The sequence below is a fragment of the Pieris brassicae genome, chromosome 1 (genome assembly GCF_905147105.1).
Source record: "Pieris brassicae chromosome 1, ilPieBrab1.1, whole genome shotgun sequence".
Lineage (NCBI taxonomy): Eukaryota > Metazoa > Arthropoda > Insecta > Lepidoptera > Pieridae > Pieris > Pieris brassicae.
In genome coordinates, this window is record NC_059665.1 from 18,496,537 (window position 1) to 18,520,129 (window position 23,593).

The 23,593-nt window shown below is 32.2% G+C and overlaps 3 protein-coding genes across 8 annotated transcripts in view; 2 read left to right on the forward strand and 1 right to left on the reverse strand.

Moving 5' to 3' along the window:
* The first annotated feature begins 954 nt into the window (after positions 1–954).
* LOC123708262 (ras association domain-containing protein 8) lies at positions 955–7,637 on the forward strand. Of its 2 annotated transcripts, none has more exons than XM_045658904.1 (10): positions 955–1,096; positions 1,475–1,585; positions 1,756–1,877; positions 2,424–2,600; positions 2,868–3,084; positions 3,707–3,823; positions 4,464–4,666; positions 4,882–4,996; positions 5,199–5,325; positions 6,130–7,637. In XM_045658904.1, exons 1-10 carry the CDS (start codon positions 1,025–1,027, stop codon positions 6,228–6,230), a joined length of 1,362 nt encoding a protein of 453 aa, XP_045514860.1. In that variant the 5' UTR covers positions 955–1,024; the 3' UTR covers positions 6,231–7,637. The 2 variants fall into 2 exon arrangements, with proteins under 2 accessions (XP_045514860.1, XP_045514851.1); XM_045658895.1 differs by having other exon boundaries at positions 1,005–1,096; positions 2,889–3,084.
* A 1,143-nt stretch (positions 7,638–8,780) lies between these two features.
* Positions 8,781–10,897, reverse strand: LOC123708271 (inhibitor of growth protein 1). Its single transcript, XM_045658918.1, has 5 exons — positions 10,662–10,897; positions 10,138–10,344; positions 9,745–9,924; positions 9,492–9,608; positions 8,781–9,273 (listed from the first exon to the last, which is right to left on the reverse strand). The coding sequence occupies exons 1-5, from the start codon at positions 10,795–10,797 to the stop codon at positions 8,951–8,953; spliced, it is 963 nt and encodes a 320-aa protein (XP_045514874.1). The 5' UTR covers positions 10,798–10,897; the 3' UTR covers positions 8,781–8,950.
* A 1,613-nt stretch (positions 10,898–12,510) lies between these two features.
* The window catches only part of LOC123710448 (microtubule-associated protein Jupiter), a 79,835-nt gene continuing 68,752 nt past the window's right edge, over positions 12,511–23,593 (forward strand). Inside the window, exons 1-2 of one of the 5 annotated variants that reach the window (XM_045662349.1) lie at positions 12,511–12,835; positions 18,826–18,922. In XM_045662349.1, coding sequence (XP_045518305.1) covers position 12,835; positions 18,826–18,922 — 98 coding nt within the window. In that variant the 5' untranslated portion in view covers positions 12,511–12,834. Of the gene's footprint in view, positions 12,836–18,820; positions 18,923–23,593 lie in introns of all 5 variants that reach the window. The other 4 variants (XM_045662331.1, XM_045662339.1, XM_045662378.1 and 1 more) reach the window with 4 other exon arrangements.

Genomic DNA, 23,593 nt, shown 5'->3' on the forward strand with positions numbered 1-23,593 from the left:
ATTAACAATACAGTACATGTACTTATTTTCCCATCGCACAGTGCACGTTCCGTCTGTTGAGGTGTCCCAAAAATATGCTGCTGCCGTATGCAGACCACAACCATTCTTCTGAGTGACTGTCATTCTCACTAATAACAAAATATTTTTAGAACGTTTGTGTTTATTACGTTAGTTAGAAGAGCGTAGTGTGCAAATTAGGTTTACCGGTCACTTACTTATGTATTTAAAAGGCTTATTTAACTTTGTTAATCTCGCCAAAGTTCTTTCTGTGATTACAGTGATCCATTGAGGTGCCCGAGAATGACTGTAAATGTTACCTCCTAAACATAATTCGATGTTATCTCTTACTATTTTTTGAACTTCTTCAACATTAAAAACTAGATCCTGTAAAAAATATTTAGCATAATGTTTAATTGGCGGGATGCCGCCGGAACCGGGGAGGAAATTGAATGTTGACGGAATGCGTACGGAAATTTATTGATTGAAAATGCAAATTTTATAGATTTTTTAGAATCTTACATTCAATAATAATTTAATTACGTACCTCTTCATCATCTTCTTGAGCCATTATGTGATAAACCCAACTTCTTTAAGTTTTCTTATAGGATAGGGTTATTTTTTCATATAATTAGTGGGAAATTGACAATAATAGAAAACCTCAGTTTTCAAATATTTATGGCCTCTCTTGTTAAAACTTATTTTTTTCTAAAAAAATACCCTGCAGTTTTATATAATTAGTTTATCTATAAATATTATAATGAGGCTATAATATATATCATAAATAGTCAGTCAATTGTCATTTACAGTTACAGTTGACACTGACAGTAGTTGTGTTTTTCAATTTTCTCTTTTTGGAATGTTTGTGTTTTACTCTTGCAGATTGTGAAATTTATCAGCTATGTATGGCTCACTACTGATTTTATGAAAGAGATAATAAGAAGCCTATATTGTATATATTTTTAAACTGAAATGTATTGAGTTGAAGAGCCTTACGCTGGTTGGGTTTTTAAGCTGTCCCAAATTAATGGAGCTAAAGGTCTGGGTCGAGGGGATACAAAGGATTGTTTGTGGAGTAACTGAGACTACCACTTGTCAGGTATAGTCTTTAATATAGGATCTTTTTCGTAGCAAAAATCATTAAATTATGTTCTAAAAACTCTTCCGAGGGCGAGGGTGTTGTACTGAGGGTGAAAGAGCTCAACTAAAGGCGTCATATTATCGTTAAGTGTGTCCCGTGCTAGATCGATTCTAGTCTGGTCTCAGGGCATACTTGATAATTTTACTATTTAACACATAAAACAAATCAATTCAACTCACTAGTTGTTTCAATTAGGGTGTTCAACCAAAATAATTTATTTAGCTGTATAATAGTAGTATAGATGCCCTATAATTACATGATAGTGCAGTAAAAACTTCATATTTATAATAATAATAATATGAAATGAGAGAATAACATTAAATTGCAATTTCATAGGATGTAGTCTTTGCATTGGCTCATGCAACTGGAAAAGTGGGTAGATTCACATTGATAGAACGATGGAGGAATAATGAAAGACTCTTAGCTCCACAAGAATATCCTCTTAAGGTAAGATATACTTTAATGTTTTTGTAATGTATCTAAAATACAATATACTGAGATGTATCACCAGGCTATATGGGCCTAAATGTTATTAAACTTTAAATATCTGGCAACATTTTTGTTTTGCTTTTCTATTTAATCAACTTTGATTAACTGGCTGATGTTACTTATTTCAGATTCTAATGAAATGGGGTGAATATTCCAACGATATACAGTTCATTTTAAGAAGATCTGATAGCAGCGATAACCAAAAATTCTTACCACCTAATAGCAATATAAAATCACCAAATGGAAATGGGTTAGTTAATAAAAGCTACCTACTGTTTTTGTTTGTACATTGGGCATCCTCTGACATTAAGTGATACAGTTGCCCATGGAAACTTACACTGCCAGTAAGCTCGCAAGTCAAATTGTTTTGGAAATACTATAGTGGGCAGCTGATTCCCTATACTGGTGGTGTATGGCGATAACTCGAAAGCTTGTCTTCTTGGTTTTAAAATTAGACTAGATTAAGTCAAGATTCAAGACCCCAGTCTGAGGATGAGCGCATTAAAGAGTTTTGACCTCTAGACACACACTTGTTCCGGTACTGATTAAAAACTGCCCAAGAAATACCTGCACAGCCCGTGTAAAGAGTATCCACAGTGCTGTCGTCCGCATAGCAATGAATGTTGCTAACTTGGAACATATTGATATGCAGAAGAAACAGGGTCGTCAATTTTGTCTTTTTTACATTGTTGAAAAAGTTATCTATTCTCTTTGTAATAAATTAACCAACATTATTCAGTTTAACATTCTGCACACAAAGCACATCTGTCTATTACTAATCTAATCTTGTTTACAGTCAAACTACACTAAATCCCAATATACAAGATAAGCAGAATTCACCAAATAGGCCAAATTCAACAGCATTTAACAATGTAAATACATCACCAAGTAATCCGGTGGGTGTTGTAAGGGGTATACAACAAAGTAAGACTCCAGATGATAGTCCAGCATCTAAAGATGTTCCTCCTTATAGGTAAGAAAACAAAAGGCTGTAATAAGTTAGCAAATTTACTTTTTTTTTAATTGCCTGTCAGCCAATAATACAATTATTTATTTAAAAATTAGTGTTAATAACCCTAGTTTGCAAGGTGGTATTATGTCTAGCTTGATTTGAGTTGCGCTTTCTAATATAATTTGTAATGTAAGCTATGTTGGAATTGCTTTAACATATTTAAACAAGAGCCAATCTAAATTATCCACTAGATGTATTGCATGAAAAAGATAAAAATCTTTCATCCAGGGATCCCCCACCACCATACAGATCTCCCCCTCCACCTCAAGGAGTTCGGAAGTCTCCCAGCCGCTCGAGACCTCGCTCACACATGTCACCGGTAAATGAACCTGATGAAGAACGGAATCCAGAGGCAGTCAGCTATAACACTCAATATAGAGAGCTGGTGTCGCTTGTAAATTATCAGAGGGATAAACTTTCTAGCCAACAAGTTGATTTGATAAAAGTATGTATAAAGTTTTTATTTTCAAAAAAATTGTTTTATAGCAAAATTTTCGTTTTTATGATTTTTTTTTGTATTACAAAAAAACCACATAACGTCACATTGCTAGAGAGCCCGCAAGTGCGGTGCCAGTCTTTTAATTGTGGCAATACATAATATCAAAGAAATCTATATAACTGTGCTTATAATTATAAGCCTACATGATATTATATATATATAATTCTACTGTATGTGTGTATGTCACTGAACTCCTCTTAAACGGCTGGACCAATTTGAATGAGCTTGGATGACCCTATATATAACGTACAGATAAGTCTGAAATTTAAAATTAACAGTGGGTATGTCAATACATGCCATACAATTTAATTACTTTTAGATTATAAAGGTAACGATTTAATTTATATGGTTTACATACTGATTCAGTGTAGAAAGATTGTATTAAACTTTCATATCTATCTTTTTATATTAAATTCCGATCACACTAAATTGAAAGTATCTTTTTATGAACTAAATAGTTGCTATGATCAATAAATGTGTTTTATCGGGTTAAATTGAAGTGTATGAATGAAGGACATACTATTGACTATACTTTTGTTATCCTTTAAATTGGTATGAATATTTTCAGTATGACGCAGAGATAGGTTACTGGGAAAACAAAGGCAGAGAGCAGGAAAGACAAGTAGAGCTCTTACAACAACAAATCAACTCAGCTGACAGTCAACTTAGAATTAGCACAGAACAGGTATATACATCTTATACAATTTATTATATTCGTGGATCATATTAATTTGTGTCAAAATCGATTAACTGATAAAAAAGTGCCTGCGTCAAAGTACACATGTCAGAAGCGAAACTTCATTAACAAACTAATTTTTAAGTCTTGCTGATATTTATACAAATCTAATATTTTAGATTTCCGAGACTTAGAGGAAGGAAAAAAGGAAGATATTTTAGGAATTTCATGAATCTAATTGTCATTAAATTATTAAAAGTGTCGAAAATTAATACAAATTATATTATTATACAAATCGGTATTTACATTATCCGATTTCTATTGGTATTGTTGTGACTAAAGCATTATGATAATGGGAAATATGCAATATATGTTGTGTGTTTTACCATTATCTAAATATCTTTAAAAAATATTTGCTTCATGCTACATTCGCCCTTTCTCACTCTCTCTCAATCGGTCTCAATCGCTCTTTCCCTTTTCTTCGACAAAATCGCTGCACATCTTCGTGACGTTTCCGTCAAAATTTTACCCTCATGCGCCTAAAGAAGTTTCACTTCAAAAATATCGAATCCACGCAACGCTTCATTTGGGCTGCAATTTCTCTTGATTTGGTAATTGTGGATTGTTTATTATTTTTTTCAAATTACAGGTACAAGCATTAAACTATGTTGAGGAGGAAAGCGAAATAGCGAAACAAAATGAAAAGACTTTAAAATCAGAGATTGTGCTGGTTCGATCAAAACTAGCCAATTGTGAGACAGAACTTTTGCAATGTAAGAACAAGATACGAAAAGTCATGGAAGACATACATACTGAACAAAGACTTCTAAATGGCCGTCAACAAGAGAATCGGTAAGGAATGCTGTAGATAAACGTCGGATATAGACATTGTTTTTATAGTAGTTATTTTTTAATTTACATAAATAATTTATTTATCATAATGAAGTTAAAATATCTTCAAAATTTCTGCGACTTTTTAATGTAATATTTTCTATGTTTGTATATATATTGGTGGTGGCTTATAAATAAACAAATTAATATTAAATCAATTGAAATTAATTGTCCAGACAAGCTTTGGAAAGGACAATGTTGGCAGAAATGGATGGCCTTCAAACGCAGATACAACAAGCAAAACATGCCACAGAGATCAACCACTTAACAGCTGAAAATCTGAAACGAGAGGTAAAAACTATAATTTTTTCATTAATGTAACAAAAGTACGTCTTTAGTTTATTGTTAAATTTGGATAGAATTTATAAAGGTTATGAGAAAAAGAAATTTTCAAAAAGATAATCTCCTCGTTTTTACCACCTTTTTTAAATTGTCAGTTTCAAATATTCGGGTTTTATCGAAGCCGTGTAACATTTTATAATATTGAATTAAGGTGGGTGTACTCGAAACAGCCATAATGGAGAAGAAGCGTCAGGTGGAACGGCTAGTTCAGGAAATGAAGGAAGCTAATCTTCAGAGTCTTACTGGTAGTGTGGACGAGCTTCGCCATCCGTTAGACGGTAAGGGTTATATTTAGGAATATGGAGTCAAAATGTACAATACCATACATAGCGAGCATTTAAAGGTGGTGATTAGTAGCTTCCAAAATTTATTAAAATTTTTAGGTTTATTGCCTTGGCGACTATAACAAATTATTAATTTGTTTTTGAAGTGCAACTTCTTTATAGCCGTTGGAAAAAAAAAAACGTCACATTTTTCGAAGAGATTCGAAGCCATTATTAACAAAAATATACGAAAAATATAGAATAACGATAACAATAATGGTAATAATTCTATTACAATTAATGAAATTCTGTACTCTTAGTAGTAATAAGGTAAAATTAAATAATTGTATTATTTGTATTCATGTCTATGGTAATAAAAGCATTTTGTTAAACTTTATCCAATTTAACTTTATATTACCAATTTCTGTAAAGTTGCATATAGTAGAACAATTTTCGAAAAATAAGGTCATAAAGAAGTTTCACTTCTTACGTGTGTACACTAGTACACGCGCGCTTTTTTTGTAAATAAAACTTACCAATTATTAACAAACTAACTGACAGTATTTGTGTCTGTTTATTTAATTAAACAATAAATATCTTTCATGATTGATAAGATATTTTATGATTAAAGATAATATTCTACAGAGCAGTCTGACATGCGCGCCCTATCTCTGATGTCTTGCGTTCAAATCCCGACTGTGCGTAATATTCGTTTCTTATTCTTTAAGGTCACGCTCAATCTATATACCTATATTTAAGTTACTAAATAAATATCTATTTTAAGTTAGCATGTAAGTAAAACTTCGATTCGAATTCCAGGCATGTGCAAAGCAGGCAGCGCCAGAAGGATTATTGGGTCTCCGAGACAGCTCGAGAACGCCGCCCCCACAAATAAGAACCCACATGGAGTTTGGGTGTAATAGTAATATATATTTACTAATTTCAAAGTTTTATACAAAAAACACAAGAAAGACACAACAAACATTAAAAAATCATGTTGTCTGGTGTTTTACATTAAAGACCTACCTACCTATTGCAAATACCATCAAAATTAAGTTCTTTAAGAATTTTCTATAGAATTTAGTTTGAAAGTCTGGTTTAGAAACAACTACCCAATCTACGCGATGACATCGTTAAGTCTACGTTTTACATAACCAGGCCTAAATATTGTGTCTTATAATACAATAAATGTATTGCGGTCACATTGTATTAAAAATATAACTTTATGCATAAACATTTATGGTAGACAAGTTGTAAATAAAATTATATCATATTTAATCATATGAATTTAATATAATGTATTAGCTTTGTGTTCAAATTGTGTCATATACCGTCACAAATTACGTGTAAACGGCTCTACTCAGATAATTCTTAAGTATAAATTTATATTTTTTATTTTCTTTAAAATGAAAAGTTATAAGGAATGGTTCATGATATACCTTACTCCATTATTTAAATAAATGAAGATAAAACTACGAGTTGGAATTATCTAGTGTATATGTTTGAAGTTTCTATGTAGGGTTGTAATCGTACTTAGCGTTTTAAAGTCTTGCCTTTTTTTGTTTTAGCAAAAAATATATCTATAGGATTTTAATTAACTTCTATTAATCATTGCTTTTTGCGTAGCGGCATTTATTATATGGATTTAAGCGAGTTTTAGTTTGGTGCAAAATATTGTGTGATCTTAGTTTTTACGAATTTATTATATGAGAATGCAAAACGAGAAATATTTTTTAACTTAACGTATTTTTGTTAACGAAATATTAAAAAAAATTAAGCACGATCACGGTTTCAAAATAATGTGATAGATTTTTAGAAAACATTTTGAGTAGTACATATGACATTGACATTAAAAAAAGGAACATTTGACGATTGAAAAGTTTGACAAATGGCTTCGCTATGAAACAGTGTTGCTCACTTGGAAATATGTTTCAAAGCAAAGAAAATCTTATATGAAGAGGGTTTTTAACCCTCTTTTGTTCATATAAGATTATTCACACTTCACTTTGAATTACACATTGTAAATAAGATGATTTAAAATCATTAACCCATGCATTCTTCGTTTTGCTTTCTCCCATATGCCGTGCGTTGTGCAATGTGCCATTAACATATAGATTAAATAGACAAATTAATTTATAACAAATCACTATCGAACATTTTTTCTCTATAATATTGAGACAACTTTCAATATTTAAGTAAATAGTAAAATCTAGTCGAAAATATAAAAGCCATTGCAATATTTATATTCTTCATCACACTTCAATGAATTTTATTGTTAGCATAATAGAATTGGTATAGAACACTTTAGACTTGAATTTTGTATTATTTATATTATGGATAATCTGCATGGTTATTAGTCTGATTGTATACTCAATAAAAACAATTCAATTTAATGTTTTTTATTTTAAAGGGCCTTAAACATGTACTTTAATTCAAAGGACACCTTAACGGTTTTTGTGTAAATATTCCTTCATATGACATGATAAATAAGAAACCCGATAACACATTCCTGTTTAAACAATAAAAATGAGTGGTAATTGAAACAACATATATCTATAAATTAAATCTTATATTAAAATGACAAAATTTATCTGTTCATTATCTAATTATAGGAATATTCTATACATATTGCTCTATGTCATATCATTTAATTACGTTTGAAGTCAATAAAATAATATAACATTGGGCTTGAATTATTCTCATAAATGCAATCGCTGTACTTTATTCCAAAGAGCACTTAATGAAATCTCATTACCACAACTTCACGTTGATTCACCATTTACATACATCATTATTAAATTCATTGTGATCATTCAAGATTTAAAAGATTTCTAATATTAAATACTATATTTTGTGCTTCGATTGTAAATCACAAATCAGATTCGATCAGCTAGATTTTTGAACATTATAAGTTGGAATCAGTTTAGAGTACATTTAGTGTTAGATTTGAAATTAATTGTAAACATTTACCATACATATTAAATAATATTAAATCTGATCTGTTGTAGGCTCAGGTACACTTAGGAATGAGTTATAAGAAATATTTTTTTGATTCAGTAATAAAGTAAATAAACAATTTATATTATTATGCTCTTATTAAGTATCATTGCACTGAAATAATTTGCCAGCTGCCTTTAGTCTATACAATTTTTATAGTAGTTGTATATTGTTTAAAAAGTCTGTTTTATACACCTTAAAACTTACTGAGAATTGGATATTTCATCCACATAAATCATTTGCAGAATTATAAAATATGGACTAAACATAGTTACGCAAGTTATTCCATGTAAAAAATGGCAACCACGGTAACAATCACAGTGCTTAGCCCACGTATTATAAGGCCGCGTACGTTAAAGTAGCAAGATATTTTTTTTTACGAGCTACTGTTTCATAAGGCTTTAGTTAAGAAATTTGGGAATCAAAATATTTAACAAATATCCTTGGTTTAAGAAAATTACAATTAATGTGGAAAAATTTAATTATTTATTGCTACACATAAATCATTAATGAAAATCTCTTTTAAAACAGCATTTTCTGTTGCTAATGTTTTACCCATAGTTTATTTATGCATTGAAACATCTTATAAACATAACTGTGCTCTTCATACAATATCACAACCTCACTAACCAAACAGTGTATGCTATGCTTTTTCTTCTTTCTCTCTATTATACCTTTCAAGCTCCTTTAGAAATTGTCCCTTGGGCTTCATGACGTTTGGCCTGTCTCCTCGACATTTTGGGCAGAACCACTTGCCTTTTGGTTTCGTTGTGAGGGACACACACGAGAAATGGAACCACTCAATAGGACATAAGTCATTGTCACAAAGAATCATTTCTCCAAAGGATATCTGATCACACAGACAGTACCGAGGCTCATCAGGGTCTATGGCATCCGTTTCTTCAGGTGGTGTCTCAGAGCGCTGAGCTGCTTGACGCGCTTTACGTTTTTTCTTCTTGCCTATACCTAAAGAATTTTTTAGATATTAATAAATTTTTAAATTACTAAAAATTTCTTCACAAAATTGTTTTATACTAACATTTAATTTTAGTTCTAGATAATTGAACAATATGGATACTAAAACCGGCTGGCTTGAGAAGCCTACATGAAAGTATGTCTGGTAAGTTGGTGGGAGAACAAAGAAATGCTTTACATTATATTTCAAAAATAAAATTACAAAATACCTTTCTTGTGTGTGCTGTGAGTGTGTCGCTCACTATCTCTTTCGCTAGAGTCAGCTCCATCAGTAGCAGCACCTGCTGTTGTACGGGACCGGCGAGGTCTCTTTGACCAGCGCTCACCTAAGGATTTTCAACATTTTTTTAATTAAATTTAATAATAAACATATCCAAATCCATAAACAATGGAATAGACCTAAAAACTAAGCCCCACTCAATTATAGGACTTTATTTTTACTTAAACATGGCTACACCATACCTCCTTTCTCTTTTTCAGACTTATCCTTATCTTTTTCAGTATTCCGCTCAGGTGGTGGTGGAGGTACAGTCTGCTGCTGTGTCTGCAGTGAATTAGATTCTTTCTCAATTGATCTGGTCTCTGTGGTTTGTGTTGGCTCCTCTTTTACAGTCCCATTTGTTTTGACTTCTAAGCATGACACTAAAATTATGAAGACCAGATTATGAATTTGTAATATAAATAGAAAAAGTTGTGCTTGTTTCCCGAGCAATATGCATCACATAAACTAATGCATAAATTGTCATATCTGAACCAAGAAACATTAGTTTACAATTTTATAAAGTCTGTTGAGAGTATATCATATACATTCTTCAGTAAATTTTAAAAGAATTATAATGTAAATTAGGTACTCACCCAATTTTTTATGATCAGCATCTAGGCACCTTTGTTTGTTGTCAATTAGATCCTGCAAAAGTTGAACAACTTGCAGTTTTTCATCTCCTATTTCTTGTGCTGCAACAAGGGCAGCTTGTAACCTCAGAGCTGCCCTACCCCGCCTTCTTTCTTCTGTATTGGGACCAATACATACTGCTAGGTGTGCCTCTGCATCTCTCAGACATTCTAATAATATATAATTACTTTAAAAGTAATACGTAATTCAAATAATTGTTTATTCACACTGATAAATAATTTTTGTTTCCAAAAAACTATAAGTATTAAAAATTCGAGTAAAAATAGCTAGTTATAAGTTATTTTTGTCCATGGCTATCTAGAGTAAACAGTGAACATAAAATCACGCGTCTATTATTGGTGCAAAACAGTATGTCAACACAACAGGTACGCTGTTGAATTACTAGCTGAATTCGAGTTTTAACTATAGAAGAATCATAAAATAAGCTCATAAGGTGTCGGCTTATTAGATTTATTACGAGTTTTACCTCTGTATGTTACATCTAACTCTCGCATACGCGATAAATGTCGTTGCAAATCATTTGGAAGATTATCAACGATATCCAAGTAATTCTCAACATAAGCTGCTGATAGCAGTGCTTCAGTCGAAGTTTGATTCAGCATATTTAAACCATTACAACACTTTTCATTAATAAGTACAGAAGGAACGATAATTGTTTTAATGCATTTTTTAATTTCAACGACAAATAAGTTCTCTGAAATGTGAAGCCGTCAAAACACTAATGGACGTCACTAATCAGATGTCACGTCCTTTTGAGTAGCTGTGTTCTGTGGCTACGTCAAACTGTGGTGTTACCAACTACCGGAACGACGTAAATAACTACATAAATTTAGTTTAAAAAAAGGCCACGGAGCGCTGTTCGCGGCTGTTCAAGCAAATTTTTTTATTTATATTGGTGATTTTCGTAAACTGCTGCACGACGATGATAAACTGTGTCAAAATTTACCTGGTACAAATGGTTGTTTTTTTTTAAATGAATGTGTTCGCGACGGTGTCGCGAGCTGTAAGCCTCACCGGAGAAGTATGGGATGACACTACGGCCTCTTATTTTGTTATGGACTATCGGAAAATACTAGAAGTTTTGAGTTCGACTAAGGCCCACGCGATTGGACCATCATTTTTCTTTTTTTCATTGCGTAATAAGACCCCTGAAGAACCGCCATAGTACCAGTATGACCCAATATTTTGTGTCACTATCTCCCGGTCTATAAGGTGTTCCCAATGACATCTCGGTTGTTTATTTGTGTTGGTAAAAAGCGTTTCTATGTCTGCATATAGATGTCGCTGCATATAGCTAATACCGAATATTAGTTCCGTTGGTGCTTAAATTTAAATTATATTAATATTGAAAGACTCTCCAATGCCATACGGTTCCGTAAGTTCTTCGGTATCTTTATAATGGAGAACATGTCGTCAGAAGTTATACATTTGTTCTTACAATGTCTATTGTGTATCATCCGATCCCCATCAGGTCCATTCGTTATCGGTGCACTTTTTGTATCATTTTGGAAGTTTACCGTCTTGCTTTGGATTTCTCACATTCCACGCTGAAAGTTATAGTATACCTGGGAATTCTGCCCACCCATCAAAGGGACACCAGGAATTCGTGGCCACGGATTTATTAGACTTTTTCATGATTACTGACTTCTAGGGAATAATATTGAGCAGTGCCTTCTGCCCCAGACATTTGAGGGATTAGGGTCGATGTAGCTTCTATAAATCTGTTGCCGAATCACGTGTGTGGTATAACCACACTGGGTGGTCGCCAGAGCCTCGTCCATTATATATATCACCGCAGTGTCGCGCGTATAGATGAGGATAACAATTGGACTGAACATGATGTTAACTCTGTTCTAACTCCCCCCGTTCTTCTTGCTTAATAAAGTACGTTATATAACTGAGAGTAAATTGGTTCATTAATTCCATCGGTAAATACTCAATTTTACGTAGGTATTGTATCCTGCTTAAGGGTTCAGGTGTCATTATTTAGTTTGTGACCAAATGCGGTTAAATCACAAAAAAATGACATGCGATAAATTTCTAACTGAAAAACAAAAATGGAGGTTACAATTTTCAATTTTTTTTTGTCTAGACTTCTCCATATATATTAAAACATTTATTTCATAACTTACGAAAATTTCGCATTATAAAATTTAAACTATTATATTTAAAAACAAGAAATTTAGAATAACGCCTTATTTTATACAAGGTCCACACTAACTAGAACCAAAGTATGTACACCCACTTATTGATTTATAAACATTAAAATAATTATGGAGAGTCAGTTTATACTGCGACTGTCAGACCTGGCACTGATCTTACAAAATTTGCGGAATATATATTTTTATATTTGTACCATCTACACTGTAATATTAATTGTACCATTGGTTGGCATACAAACTATTTCTTTTTTTTAATGTCACTTTGACAGATTTGTTTAAAAAATTAAACAGTTTATATCATCTACTAATTTATTTTAATACATAATAAATATATGTTTACGTGGTTATAAATCTAAAGTAGACGTGCTTCAATTATTTATCTAAATTACAAGTGCATATTTAAGTGTTTCTTTATACAAATGTCATCTTCATTAATATTTGTCGGGCTGCCGGAGGATTCAAGGAGCTCTATAACAAAGTAAGTATTAATTAATTATATTTCAACAGAAGAAACTTTCGGATAATGTGAGTTTAATACGTTATGCACATTATCGCCCCTCAGCAATATATACGAGTAGATAAGTGATTATAGTAAATATAACTTGACAAGTTAATCAAGATGGTGGATTTCTGCGTTTAGCAAAAGTAAGGTTTTAATAAGGCAGTTTTTGCCGCGCACCACCGCTATGTGGAGCTGCCTACTGAAGTATTTCCGAACCAATTCGACTTAGGGTCCTTCAAGAAAAGAGCGTACAAATTCTTAAAAGGCCGGCTACGCACTCGCGAGCCCTCTCGCATTGAGAGTGTCCATGGGCGGCGGTATCACTTAACATCAGGTGAGCCTCCTGCCCGTTTGCCCCCTATTTTATTTAAAAAAAAATGGTTTTATATTGTATTATAGAAACCAACTTGCGCAGTATTTGGAATGCCATATATGGCGCCAAGATTAGTAACCATATTTGTGTATGGTTATTTGTCGCATCTAATTGAATGTGTAGGTAGTAGATTTATACCACAAAATCCTGTAGGCGTTAGTGTCACTACCAATTAAGGCAAACGCCAGTATTGTTAAATGTTAGAACAATTACTGTATCAATATGGGTAACCAATACATTCAAACAAAATTCATCTATTTTTATATACATCTTATATTATGGCGAGAGGACAAAAGGGTATGCGATTTAGTACAGAATTAGAATGTACTAAGAGAGTTAGAAAATAAGGAATGAATCGAAACTGATATCACAATTAATTTCAAATATCCCATAATTAATAGGTATATAAATTCGATGCTAATTTTATAATAGCGTACACTTTATATGTGGATGAAGCCTCGGGAAAGTAACCATAGTTTGTAGCGAGGACTTCATTAGCTTTGTTATTTGTTCCTAGCACAAAATATGTGTAACAGAACAATGAATTTGTTAGTTGTTACTAAAAAGGGTCAACTGTCTTGCGTCTACGTGTTTATATTCAATGCCCGGGCAATTTAATAGTGTTGCGAAACAAGTAACTGCAACGTTGCCGTATTTTCTTTGATAATTTGACTTGCACTTGCTATACCATTGTAAAAGGAAAGACGGAGTTGAACAATAGAATTGTATCCTTTGGCTTAGTCCAAATTAACGTTTGCTTGAATTTGTGTTAAGGTACTGCTATGCATCATGTTATTTACATGTATTATAAATAAATATTACGCAAATATCTTTTAATAAAAAACATTTAAAATTATCCAATTAGGCCAATTAAATCTTCAACGGCAAATCTTGGATGAAAGCTAGTATTGATCCCTTCCATCGCTTACACTTCCGACTTGAGCCTATTCACTTAATAAGATTAGTGGGAGCTTAAATATGGCAGGAGGTAACCAGATACGCAGCAGGTCGATACTGAAGCCAGTCAAGCTTTCCTGGCGCACTGGCGCAAGGGGTTTTAACAGTTTACCTTTGTGTTTTTACATTTGTTGCACCTACGAACACTTTCTATATAACAATTTATTTGCAACGTTCGCCAAATTTTAATAGCAGGCGGGATTAGTTTTTCCTTACATCCACCGTTAATATTTATTACGGTATTTTATGAGCACAGATCTCATAAATCTCTTAACTATTATGTTACATTAGTATGTCTTTCTTGATAATGGGAATTTTAAGATATTACAATAATAAATTATTGGTGATAATATAATTTTTTTGACCTGTTTATGGTAATACATTTTTGTATGAGTTTAAGTAATACCCTTAATTTTTATTTATATCCTTTTTATGGATATTTCTTCTTTAGGCAAAAGAAACATCGGTCACACAAACGGCTTAGGGTTGACAGTCTGTCTCAAGGCTAACAGAACTTGCATGTTATTCGCAGGAACGAGGAATATGATGAAAGGAACAAGCGGGATTTTGTATTTAAATTAAAATGACTAGTAATATGTACACGTTATGTAGATTTTGAGAATGAGAAACATTGAATAATAAAACGAGGATTTTTTGCGCGTGACAGGACATAAGAAACTTGTAGAGGTAGATAAACTACAAATAATACAAACAAACAAATAAAAATACGCACGGGCGCGGTGGTTTAGACAATGGAGACGCACCCTCGCGGAAGCTGCCGGCTATTACATGCTCCGCTAGACCTACTCTTCATCACGTCAGCGCTCCTGGTAGCCAACGGGAATGCGGAAATTGTATTGCAAATAAATAATGATTGATTGATGATTTGGTTGTGGTTAAAAAATGAGAGGTTGTTTGGATAGTGCTTTTCCTTGTTTATAATAAAATTTTATTGATTATATTTAACTTGAATTTGGGTTCAGTATATTTTTTTCGTTAACGGGGGAATTCTTTATAATGTGTTCGATAATATATTGTAAAACAATATTTGTGTAATTTCTAAGTACTTTTAATAAGATTTTCAACATCTCAGTTTCCTTTTCAAGGTTTATACCTTGAATAGGAACATAAGCATATAGCGTAAACACAAATAAATAGCGATGTCTATAATCTAAGTCGTGAGTTTTAGAAATCTTTTTGGAACAGGTGTGTTCGTTGACATCCTGCTTACAAATAAGGGATTGAAGTACAGTAGGTACATCGTCAAGCTTGACATTTCTCGGCCATTTCGATTAATAGATCTTTATTTCCACAAATTCATATAAGAAAAGTTACAAAGGCGAAAGTGTCGGCACAATTTGATTTACGATATTCTAGAAGCGGCAGTGACCATGTCTGGCTATCACAGCTGCAGAGATTGAGGTTTTTTGTTCTACGAATGTATAATGAATTGTTTTTTAAAGAGATGTGTATTGGTAAAGATTTCGATGGTATCAAGCTAAAGTGGCTTTTAGATTACTGAATATTAAATAAACTAGCATTATCTGTACTCGAATATAAATGACTTCTTAAAGATCTTTCTACATTTTAATTTTTTTTAATAATTGAATGATATAATTCGTAAGGTAATGTAATATATAACTTTTAACAAGAAATTTTATCAAACAAATTTGCACGCCATTATATGAGGCAATATTCGATGTTTATTTAGGTTGTACCGCCATATGTACAATTTTCTTGCTAATATATAATTATTATTGTACTTTAAGCACCAATAAACAAGTCATTCGATTTATATTGGTAAACAGTCGAAAGTAGGAAGTTTGTAGAATTTCAAACTGAGTCTAAGATGTAGAGCACATAATACGAACGTTATCTGTAACGAGACAGGCGTGTAATTGAACATCGTATATGTTAGTTAAAGGGGAACCGGCATCGATGACTCGAGAAGCAATTGACTGCGAAGGAATGCTAAGATTGCAAAGAGAGCGATATACCTAGTAGGGTAAAACATAAATGATAATATTTTTAAGCAAAAGTATTTCTTATGAGAGAAAACCTTTATTGCTTACACAAGTTTTTTTAACTTTTTTAAAAGGATATCTATTCTCTTCTATCTATTGGAGCTATACATTTTAAATGAAAGAATTCCCTTTCACAAATCTATATATACTTCTATGCAAACGAAAAATTGAAATGGTAGGTGCACCTTTTACTGTGGTAGATATTGGCGTTCATAATTAACAAATGTTATGGGTGAGAGTTAGTGCCTTTTAACAATCCAAATTCCTCGTGTGTATAAAACCCTGTACAAATATTTATACGACCTAACGTTTGGGTAATTAATTACGAATTACAAAAACTTGTTTGAGAATAGATTTAGTATGTTTTGTTACGGAGTTTCTATTACAGTCCAAATATTTTCATTTTCGTTTAAAAAGTCTAAATATATAAAGTATGATTTAAAAAGCTCGACAAAATCGCAAGTAAAAAGTTAGACATTTATTTTTGGTAATAAGAACAATGGCGGAACACTAATCCCACCAGCCTCATCCAGTTTATGACATATAAAAAGATTTTCCTATTCATCCACTAATTATCAGGACTGTAGGTAACTTATATTCTATTATTATTGTCAATAAAAGGCAAAGAATGTACAAAAAACAGTTTTGTCATCGAATCTTATAGTTGATATTCATAAAAATAATATTTGTACGTTGGTTGCCGTCCGCTCAAGCAGTTGATTGATTTTATGTTAGTAATTGCTTTATTGCGGTCCAGTTTGCGGAAAAGTAGCCAATCTATCGAAGAAAGATTACGTTTCAGCCAATAGTGAATGGATAGTCTAAAAATAGTGTAATCTACTTTTTATACCAATACAATGTAACAGAGTTTTATCCAACGTTTTCCTTATGCATTTAATCTTGTATTAATTGAAATCCTGATAAAACTTAGCAACACATTAACGGTTAATCAAAATAGTCACAGATATAAAACAAATAATTAAGCGATACATATGTAACAAAATGATTAATTTTTAACCTACGGCTAAATAATATATGGATTTAGCATTAAAAACAAGGTCTCTTTCTTTAAAGTAAAATTAATAGATTAGAACATCAATGATAAGAACGGATGCTGAAACACTATAAACTGTTGGTACGAGGTAATTGCTAATGCAGTGGATAACTTGTTGTTTAGTCAACCATTTTATAACACAATATGAAAATCGAACTAGCATTAGGCATGTTAAAAAGTTAGACTAGGCGATTGCTGTTGTAAGTGTAATTTGAAAAGAATTATCTTACATGATATTGTTATGACAGAAAGCAAACACACTTTAACTTCCATAAAAAGAGCGTGCCACATCTTAAAACGTCGGCAAGCTTACTAGGTAGTGTAAGTGCCCATGGGCGGCGGTACCTATCACTTAACATCAGCCTTATGTTGCCGAGCCGTTTGCCCGATATTCTAGAAAAAAAAATAGATTAATATTTTAGAGACAGATTGAAAACTTTCTTATTCTTATCATATTTTATGTTGTTACTTGACAGATTAATTGATATTTATGTGGCGTATAAGTGGTACCTAGTTCAGAGTTATTTAATATTTATATCCAAATAAATAAGCTTTTCTTGTTCCATTATATCAAATCGTTCTGTCGTCGTTTAAGCATAAATTATTCAAGTGATAGTAATTTAATAAATTGTATAAAGAAGTTTTAAATAAGTAGGCCTACTAAAATAAAAAATTCTGTTACTAATATTTGATAGCCTTAAGTCACCGGGTACAACACTAGAATGGTCTGGAAACTAAGTTTCACCTGCGCTAATGAGCTGTAATATTGCATAGCGCCGTGGTTTCGTGCTACCGCACGCCCTCGGGCTAAGACGCAACAGTACTGACATCGCAATCATTAACAAATGATCGCTGGTAATTGATTTGTGGTTGGCTTCTCGATTATATCCGTTATGCTCGCTTTTCATCTGGAAACATAATATTCTGACTGTTCGAGCGAGACAATTTATGTAAGATAGCAATGTTGATACTAAATAAAAATGAAATATAAAGTGGCAATTCCGAAGCGTTTTCTAGCATGTTTTAATATATTCTTATGTAGATTGTTGGATTTCTAGTTAAATATAGAGGTTGTGATGTATTAACTCTTAAAAGTCAACGTCCTGAATGTCCTATCGATCATTGAAGCGTCGATTACGAGTCAATGTGTAACCATAATGTCAATCAGTATTTACATGTTTGGAAAGCAAATCTGTGATTGATTAGTAAAGGGGGTGCTTGAACTTTAACTCCGTTATTTTTTTTATATATTACACATATACTAAACACAAATTTATGTTTATTTCGTACTGGTGTTAAATACAATATAATTCCAAGGCATGTAAATTTAAATCATACTCAAGACTAAAGCGTGTCTTTTACAATGTAACAAAATGACTATAATATTTTGTTGTTAAATATTAGTTGCGAATCGTATTAAAAAATATCATCCTTATGAATTATTAAATATGAACATTGAAAATTAAGTTACAAACGACCAATACGGGTTTAGAAATCATATGAAATAAATGTTTATCATTTATTAGGTATCCTAAATACAATGTTATTGATAGGACAGTGTCAGCAGTTGAACTGGACAGCGTTGACGAGCTGGTCTCCACTATTGATCTGGAGAACTCGGCTGTGAACACGTGTGTGAAAAGAATTGAGAGAGGGTGAGTTTCTTTCGTTGGCATTTATGTAGTGCTTTCAATTCAATTTTGAATTGTTGACATATCTAAAGTTGACATAGTTTAACGACTAGTTTCGGATTGGTACAGTTACTTTAATCGCTTACATCATATATGTACATTATTAAAACCGAAATACAGCTTGTATTTAGATATTTTTATGTTTTTCTATTATTCGTATAGAAACTGCCTTTAAAAAGATATTAACATGTGACATTGCCGAAGTGGAGCGCAAACACGAAAAGAGCAAAAATCCGTCCCATCTCTGACTGGTACGTGGCCCAATTTATGGAAACCGATCTGAGCCGATCAATAGTATAAATAATGGTTGTGATTGATGACTATTTTGCTCTGTATTGTCTGGACACATTGTTGATCCCGTCCTGATTTAATTATGCATTTGGGACGTTCATGCTTGGCGCGGGGTTTCTTTTGCATAGTCAATGAAGTGGAATTTTCATACGTGTTTGAATTTGCGGTATGAAAGTTTATGATTTATACTTTTATGCTAAACTTACTCGTGCTATTCTTATTGTAAAATATTCGCGAGAACGGTACGATCTATCGCTGATGATGAAATGCATAATTTGTAATAATGTGTAAATATGTTTGTGAAATTATGCTACAAATAATTTATCTGCCCTCTATTATAACAACAATTATAGAATGCATGGTATGTTTTCATTTGTGTTTATTGTGTAGTGTATACTGTGATATTTACTATACCTACACCATTTAATTTCCTTTGAAATGAGTATATTTATTAGAAACTAGCGGACCCGACGGACGTTGTCCTATCTTAATTATGAATATTGATATCCAATGGTATAATTCACAAATAAAGCTTATGGTGTAATTATGGTATATAACATTCTTTGTTATACAATATTGTTTGTCAACAACATTTGAACAGGCGACATAGAACTGGCCATGTGAAAAACATGGATTTCCAAGATTAACACCACAGATAATTAGCGACTGTAATTATTGTATCAATATAATAACTGCGATTTAAGCATTTGTTTTAAACGATATTCATTTTCTTACATCCTCTTTGATGATATATGCAGCACGCATTCCGCGCTTTTTTCTTAACATTTTATTTTATAAGAACCTTCCCCTGACAATATCAAATTCAACAATAAAGAATTAGCGAAATCGGTCCAGCCGATCACGCGTGAAGCCGTGACCAAGGGAAATAGGGAATTATTTCATTCATTCATTCATTTCATTGTAATTTATATATATATAGATATATGATCTGGGAACTTATTCATGAAATAGACAATCATCAAGGGAATTTGATGCAAGCGAGTACCGCTATCTAAAGACATCTTCACTCCTCCTTATCAATTAATTGAATAATCTCTTCCTGTGCCATTAAAAAGACGATGTTAATTGTGCAAAGAGCTCCTATTACTAGACTTGGCAAACTGTCGACACTGAGTTACTACTAGGGTTATTATCTACCTGTTAATTAATGTGGCCATTTCTAGTAGGAGATTTGTAGCAGTTTCTTTTGAGCAAAATAATAGTAAAGGCATACTGAAAACATTTAATCGCAAATAAATGTAGAAAATACTTTGTAACAATTTATGTTGAGGAGTAAATACGATTCAGAGCTAATTATTAAACTTGTTGGCGTATTCTAGCCAAATCCTTACACTGGTAAGCCTTTATGAAAGTAAAAGTCAATTATGTTCTCCTGTGGTTTTACTGGCGGTCTGCGGTAGTTGATCATTACTACGTGATGTGTGCTAATGCAATCACTTGCCATATTATATGTACATTATGTACATGTGTTTTTTCTATACTAGGGCTTCCTGGTAGGATGTTAAGGCCTCCAGACGTTTTCAAGTCCCAATAGTGATGTAGGAATTTATAAGTCGGGGTTGTCTGGTTTAATCCATTGAAAATTATTCTGAATTTGATATAACTTAGCTTGTTATTAATTTACAAAACAGTAGCTTTACCATACATAGAGAAGTATTTAACGCTTTAAAAAAATCCGCGTAATTTCTAGGACATATCCGATATTATGTTGCCTCCGAATAATGAACTCACACCATCTCATCATTCAAATAAATATTTGAAAGCTATATTTTACATTAGCGTGTCATACTTTGTAAAAATTAGGAGTTACAGGAAGCTTTTAAACTTTCTTGTTGATTTTCAAACCGCGTGAGTTGTTGTACATTAGAAATAATGGTACGTTAACATACATCGAGAATAGTTCCTACAATATTCGTGACTGTTACACAAAACTGCTGAGCAAAACAAATCATAACCTACGGGCAAATCCGATCAACCCATTATCGACGTTTGATTTCGCGTTATTTACATGTATTTCAACATTCATTTATGCTTGTTAAAGAACGATTTCATTCAGTTACTAAGAAATCAAGCAATGTATTTTTATGATGTAAATGTTCAGGCGTTGTTTCACATAAATTATAGTGAAAATGCTGCAAGGGACATCTCGAAGTACGTTTTGAGGTGTTTCGTTTGTAGTGCGTGACGTCACGACTGAAACACATTGATGTATGGTTGACGTTTCGGTTGAACGTTAATTTATATGGAGTGTAATTTGAAAGTCATTTATCATATGTTGTATTTGATACGTTTTGCTACTTATATGAAAAACGAGAGAGTTTTGATTTATTAGAGATTACTACTGGTATTATATCATTTCAATTAGTTGTAAATGTATGATTTGACTCAGTTACCGTCTTTATTCCAAAACATTATAACAGTTTAGTACATTATTAGTGAGTGAGTATTTTCTTAGTGACATTATACAAATTAAGTTAAAAAGACCCGTAGTATAACATAATTGTATCTTAAAATAGTTGTAAAAGTAGATACTAAATCTATATCTATTTTTATAACGGAACTTATTTTTGTAGCGGTCCAAAACCATGCAAAAAATTACACCAATATTATAAACATTACCAAGATGATCTAGATTAAAAAAAATCGTCTTTCTAAATATTCTATAATTGTTTTTATTTGCCTATTCTAGTCTACTGAACAACTCGATAAATATACTCGCATCATTATGGAGTAAAGATTAATAGATATCCTTTCGAATCGGTTGTCTATAACTATAATATTCAATATAGAAATAGAAATCGCTAGACCTAATTAATGAAGTCTCGTTATGAACATCAATGGGTATTGTATTAATAAATGAACCGTGGGTGTAATTGAACACCGCTGGAGGTTTGTGAAGGGTACATAGAACCTATAGGGATCGGTCTAATTGTCAGATGGTCGGTGCAATGGCTTTTTAGTTGGAAAATGGCATTTAAATTAATTGTACAATTGTTTTAACGATAAATATCTCAATTTCAATTCAATTCTTGTTGGTGGGCGGTTCGTTATGCTTTTAATCATTTAAAAAAAAACGTACGTGATTAGGTGTTTTGTGTGCTGTTTACCTACTTTTAACTTGTATATATGTTTTTAAATTAACGTTTAAATAATTAATATGTTACTGATTGGGAGGTTTGCTTACTTTAGTTTGACTTCATCATCTCAATGGCTATAAAGCCTCTTGCACGTAGTAGCTTCCTCAAGTATATTTCGCCATAGCAATTAGTATCGGGATTCTTGCGTCCCACTCCGAACCCCTTTAGTTTCGAGGTGTTTGACAATTACATCCCTCAATTACGTACTATTTAATTTATTACTTTGTTTAGTTTTCCAGTGTCTTTTAGTGTTATTTCATAAGTTACTCTGTATGAAATTTTGTTCGGCTCAATCACCATTACAGAAAACCCACTCCTTCATAAATTCAGTCGTATATCATATATCAAGTCATTCTTATAGGTATAAAGACCTAACTGTACTAGAATGCGATCTCTTTAGAGGCTTTGCATATTGATAGAAGATTACTTGGTAACGGATATTGTCGTGAATAGCTGTATAGAGATGTCACGGACCGATTTGTAAGATAGATCGTCGATATCTAAATTATGCTTGCGACAATGCTTATTGTGTTATTCTGTGCTTAAAGATATTTTCGATAAAGCCTTTTAATTATGTATGTTTTCGCGCTCTATATTTATAGACAATTAAATAGAACAGATTAAATTGATTCGAACTATTTGCTAAACGTAAGATGAAATGCGTGTTATTAGTATGATGATCATGATGCCCGTGGTTAGCCATAAATAGGGTTGATTAATAAAAACGCTATTGTTTTTGGTTTAATGTTAATGTTCGTGTTATTTTAGATTTGTGTGAGTGATCTTACCTTTTTCGGTTTTGTCATGTCATTGTCATGATGTAATATGAAATCCTAATTGTTTGTGGTATTTGTCAAAAAAATTATTATATAATTTAAGCCCATTTTACGTGATTTTAAAACTTATTCAAATTATTACTTATTTGAATCTACAAAATAAAGAAGTATTTACTTAACTTTTAGTACCCTCGTTAACCAAAGGCTTACGTTATGGTAATATAATGTTTTGTTGCATGTATCTTCATTGTTAACTACATTTATGTTTGTGTAACAAATTGTAAGTTCAACAAAGACCTTAACGTGAAAGTTGTAGAAATTTCTTAAGTACAATGACTTTTATTTCTCGTAAATCATTTTGGCACAGCATTAGCTAATCAACAGGTAAGGTGTCATTTATTGCACAGTAA

Excerpts from the sequence above, each read along its gene's own strand:
- LOC123708262 (XM_045658904.1), top strand. The coding sequence starts at position 1,025 with ATGGAGCTAAAGGTCTGGGTCGAGGGGATACAAAGGATTGTTTGTGGA. Across the intron at positions 1,878-2,423 it reads AAATCACCAAATGGAAATGG|TCAAACTACACTAAATCCCA; the intron begins GTTAGTTAATAA and ends TCTTGTTTACAG. Across the intron at positions 4,667-4,881 it reads GGCCGTCAACAAGAGAATCG|ACAAGCTTTGGAAAGGACAA; the intron begins GTAAGGAATGCT and ends TTAATTGTCCAG.
- LOC123708271 (XM_045658918.1), bottom strand. The coding sequence starts at position 10,797 with ATGCTGAATCAAACTTCGACTGAAGCACTGCTATCAGCAGCTTATGTT. Across the intron at positions 9,925-10,137 it reads TGCTGATCATAAAAAATTGG|TGTCATGCTTAGAAGTCAAA; the intron begins GTGAGTACCTAA and ends TCATAATTTTAG. Across the intron at positions 9,609-9,744 it reads GTCTGAAAAAGAGAAAGGAG|GTGAGCGCTGGTCAAAGAGA; the intron begins GTATGGTGTAGC and ends GAAAATCCTTAG.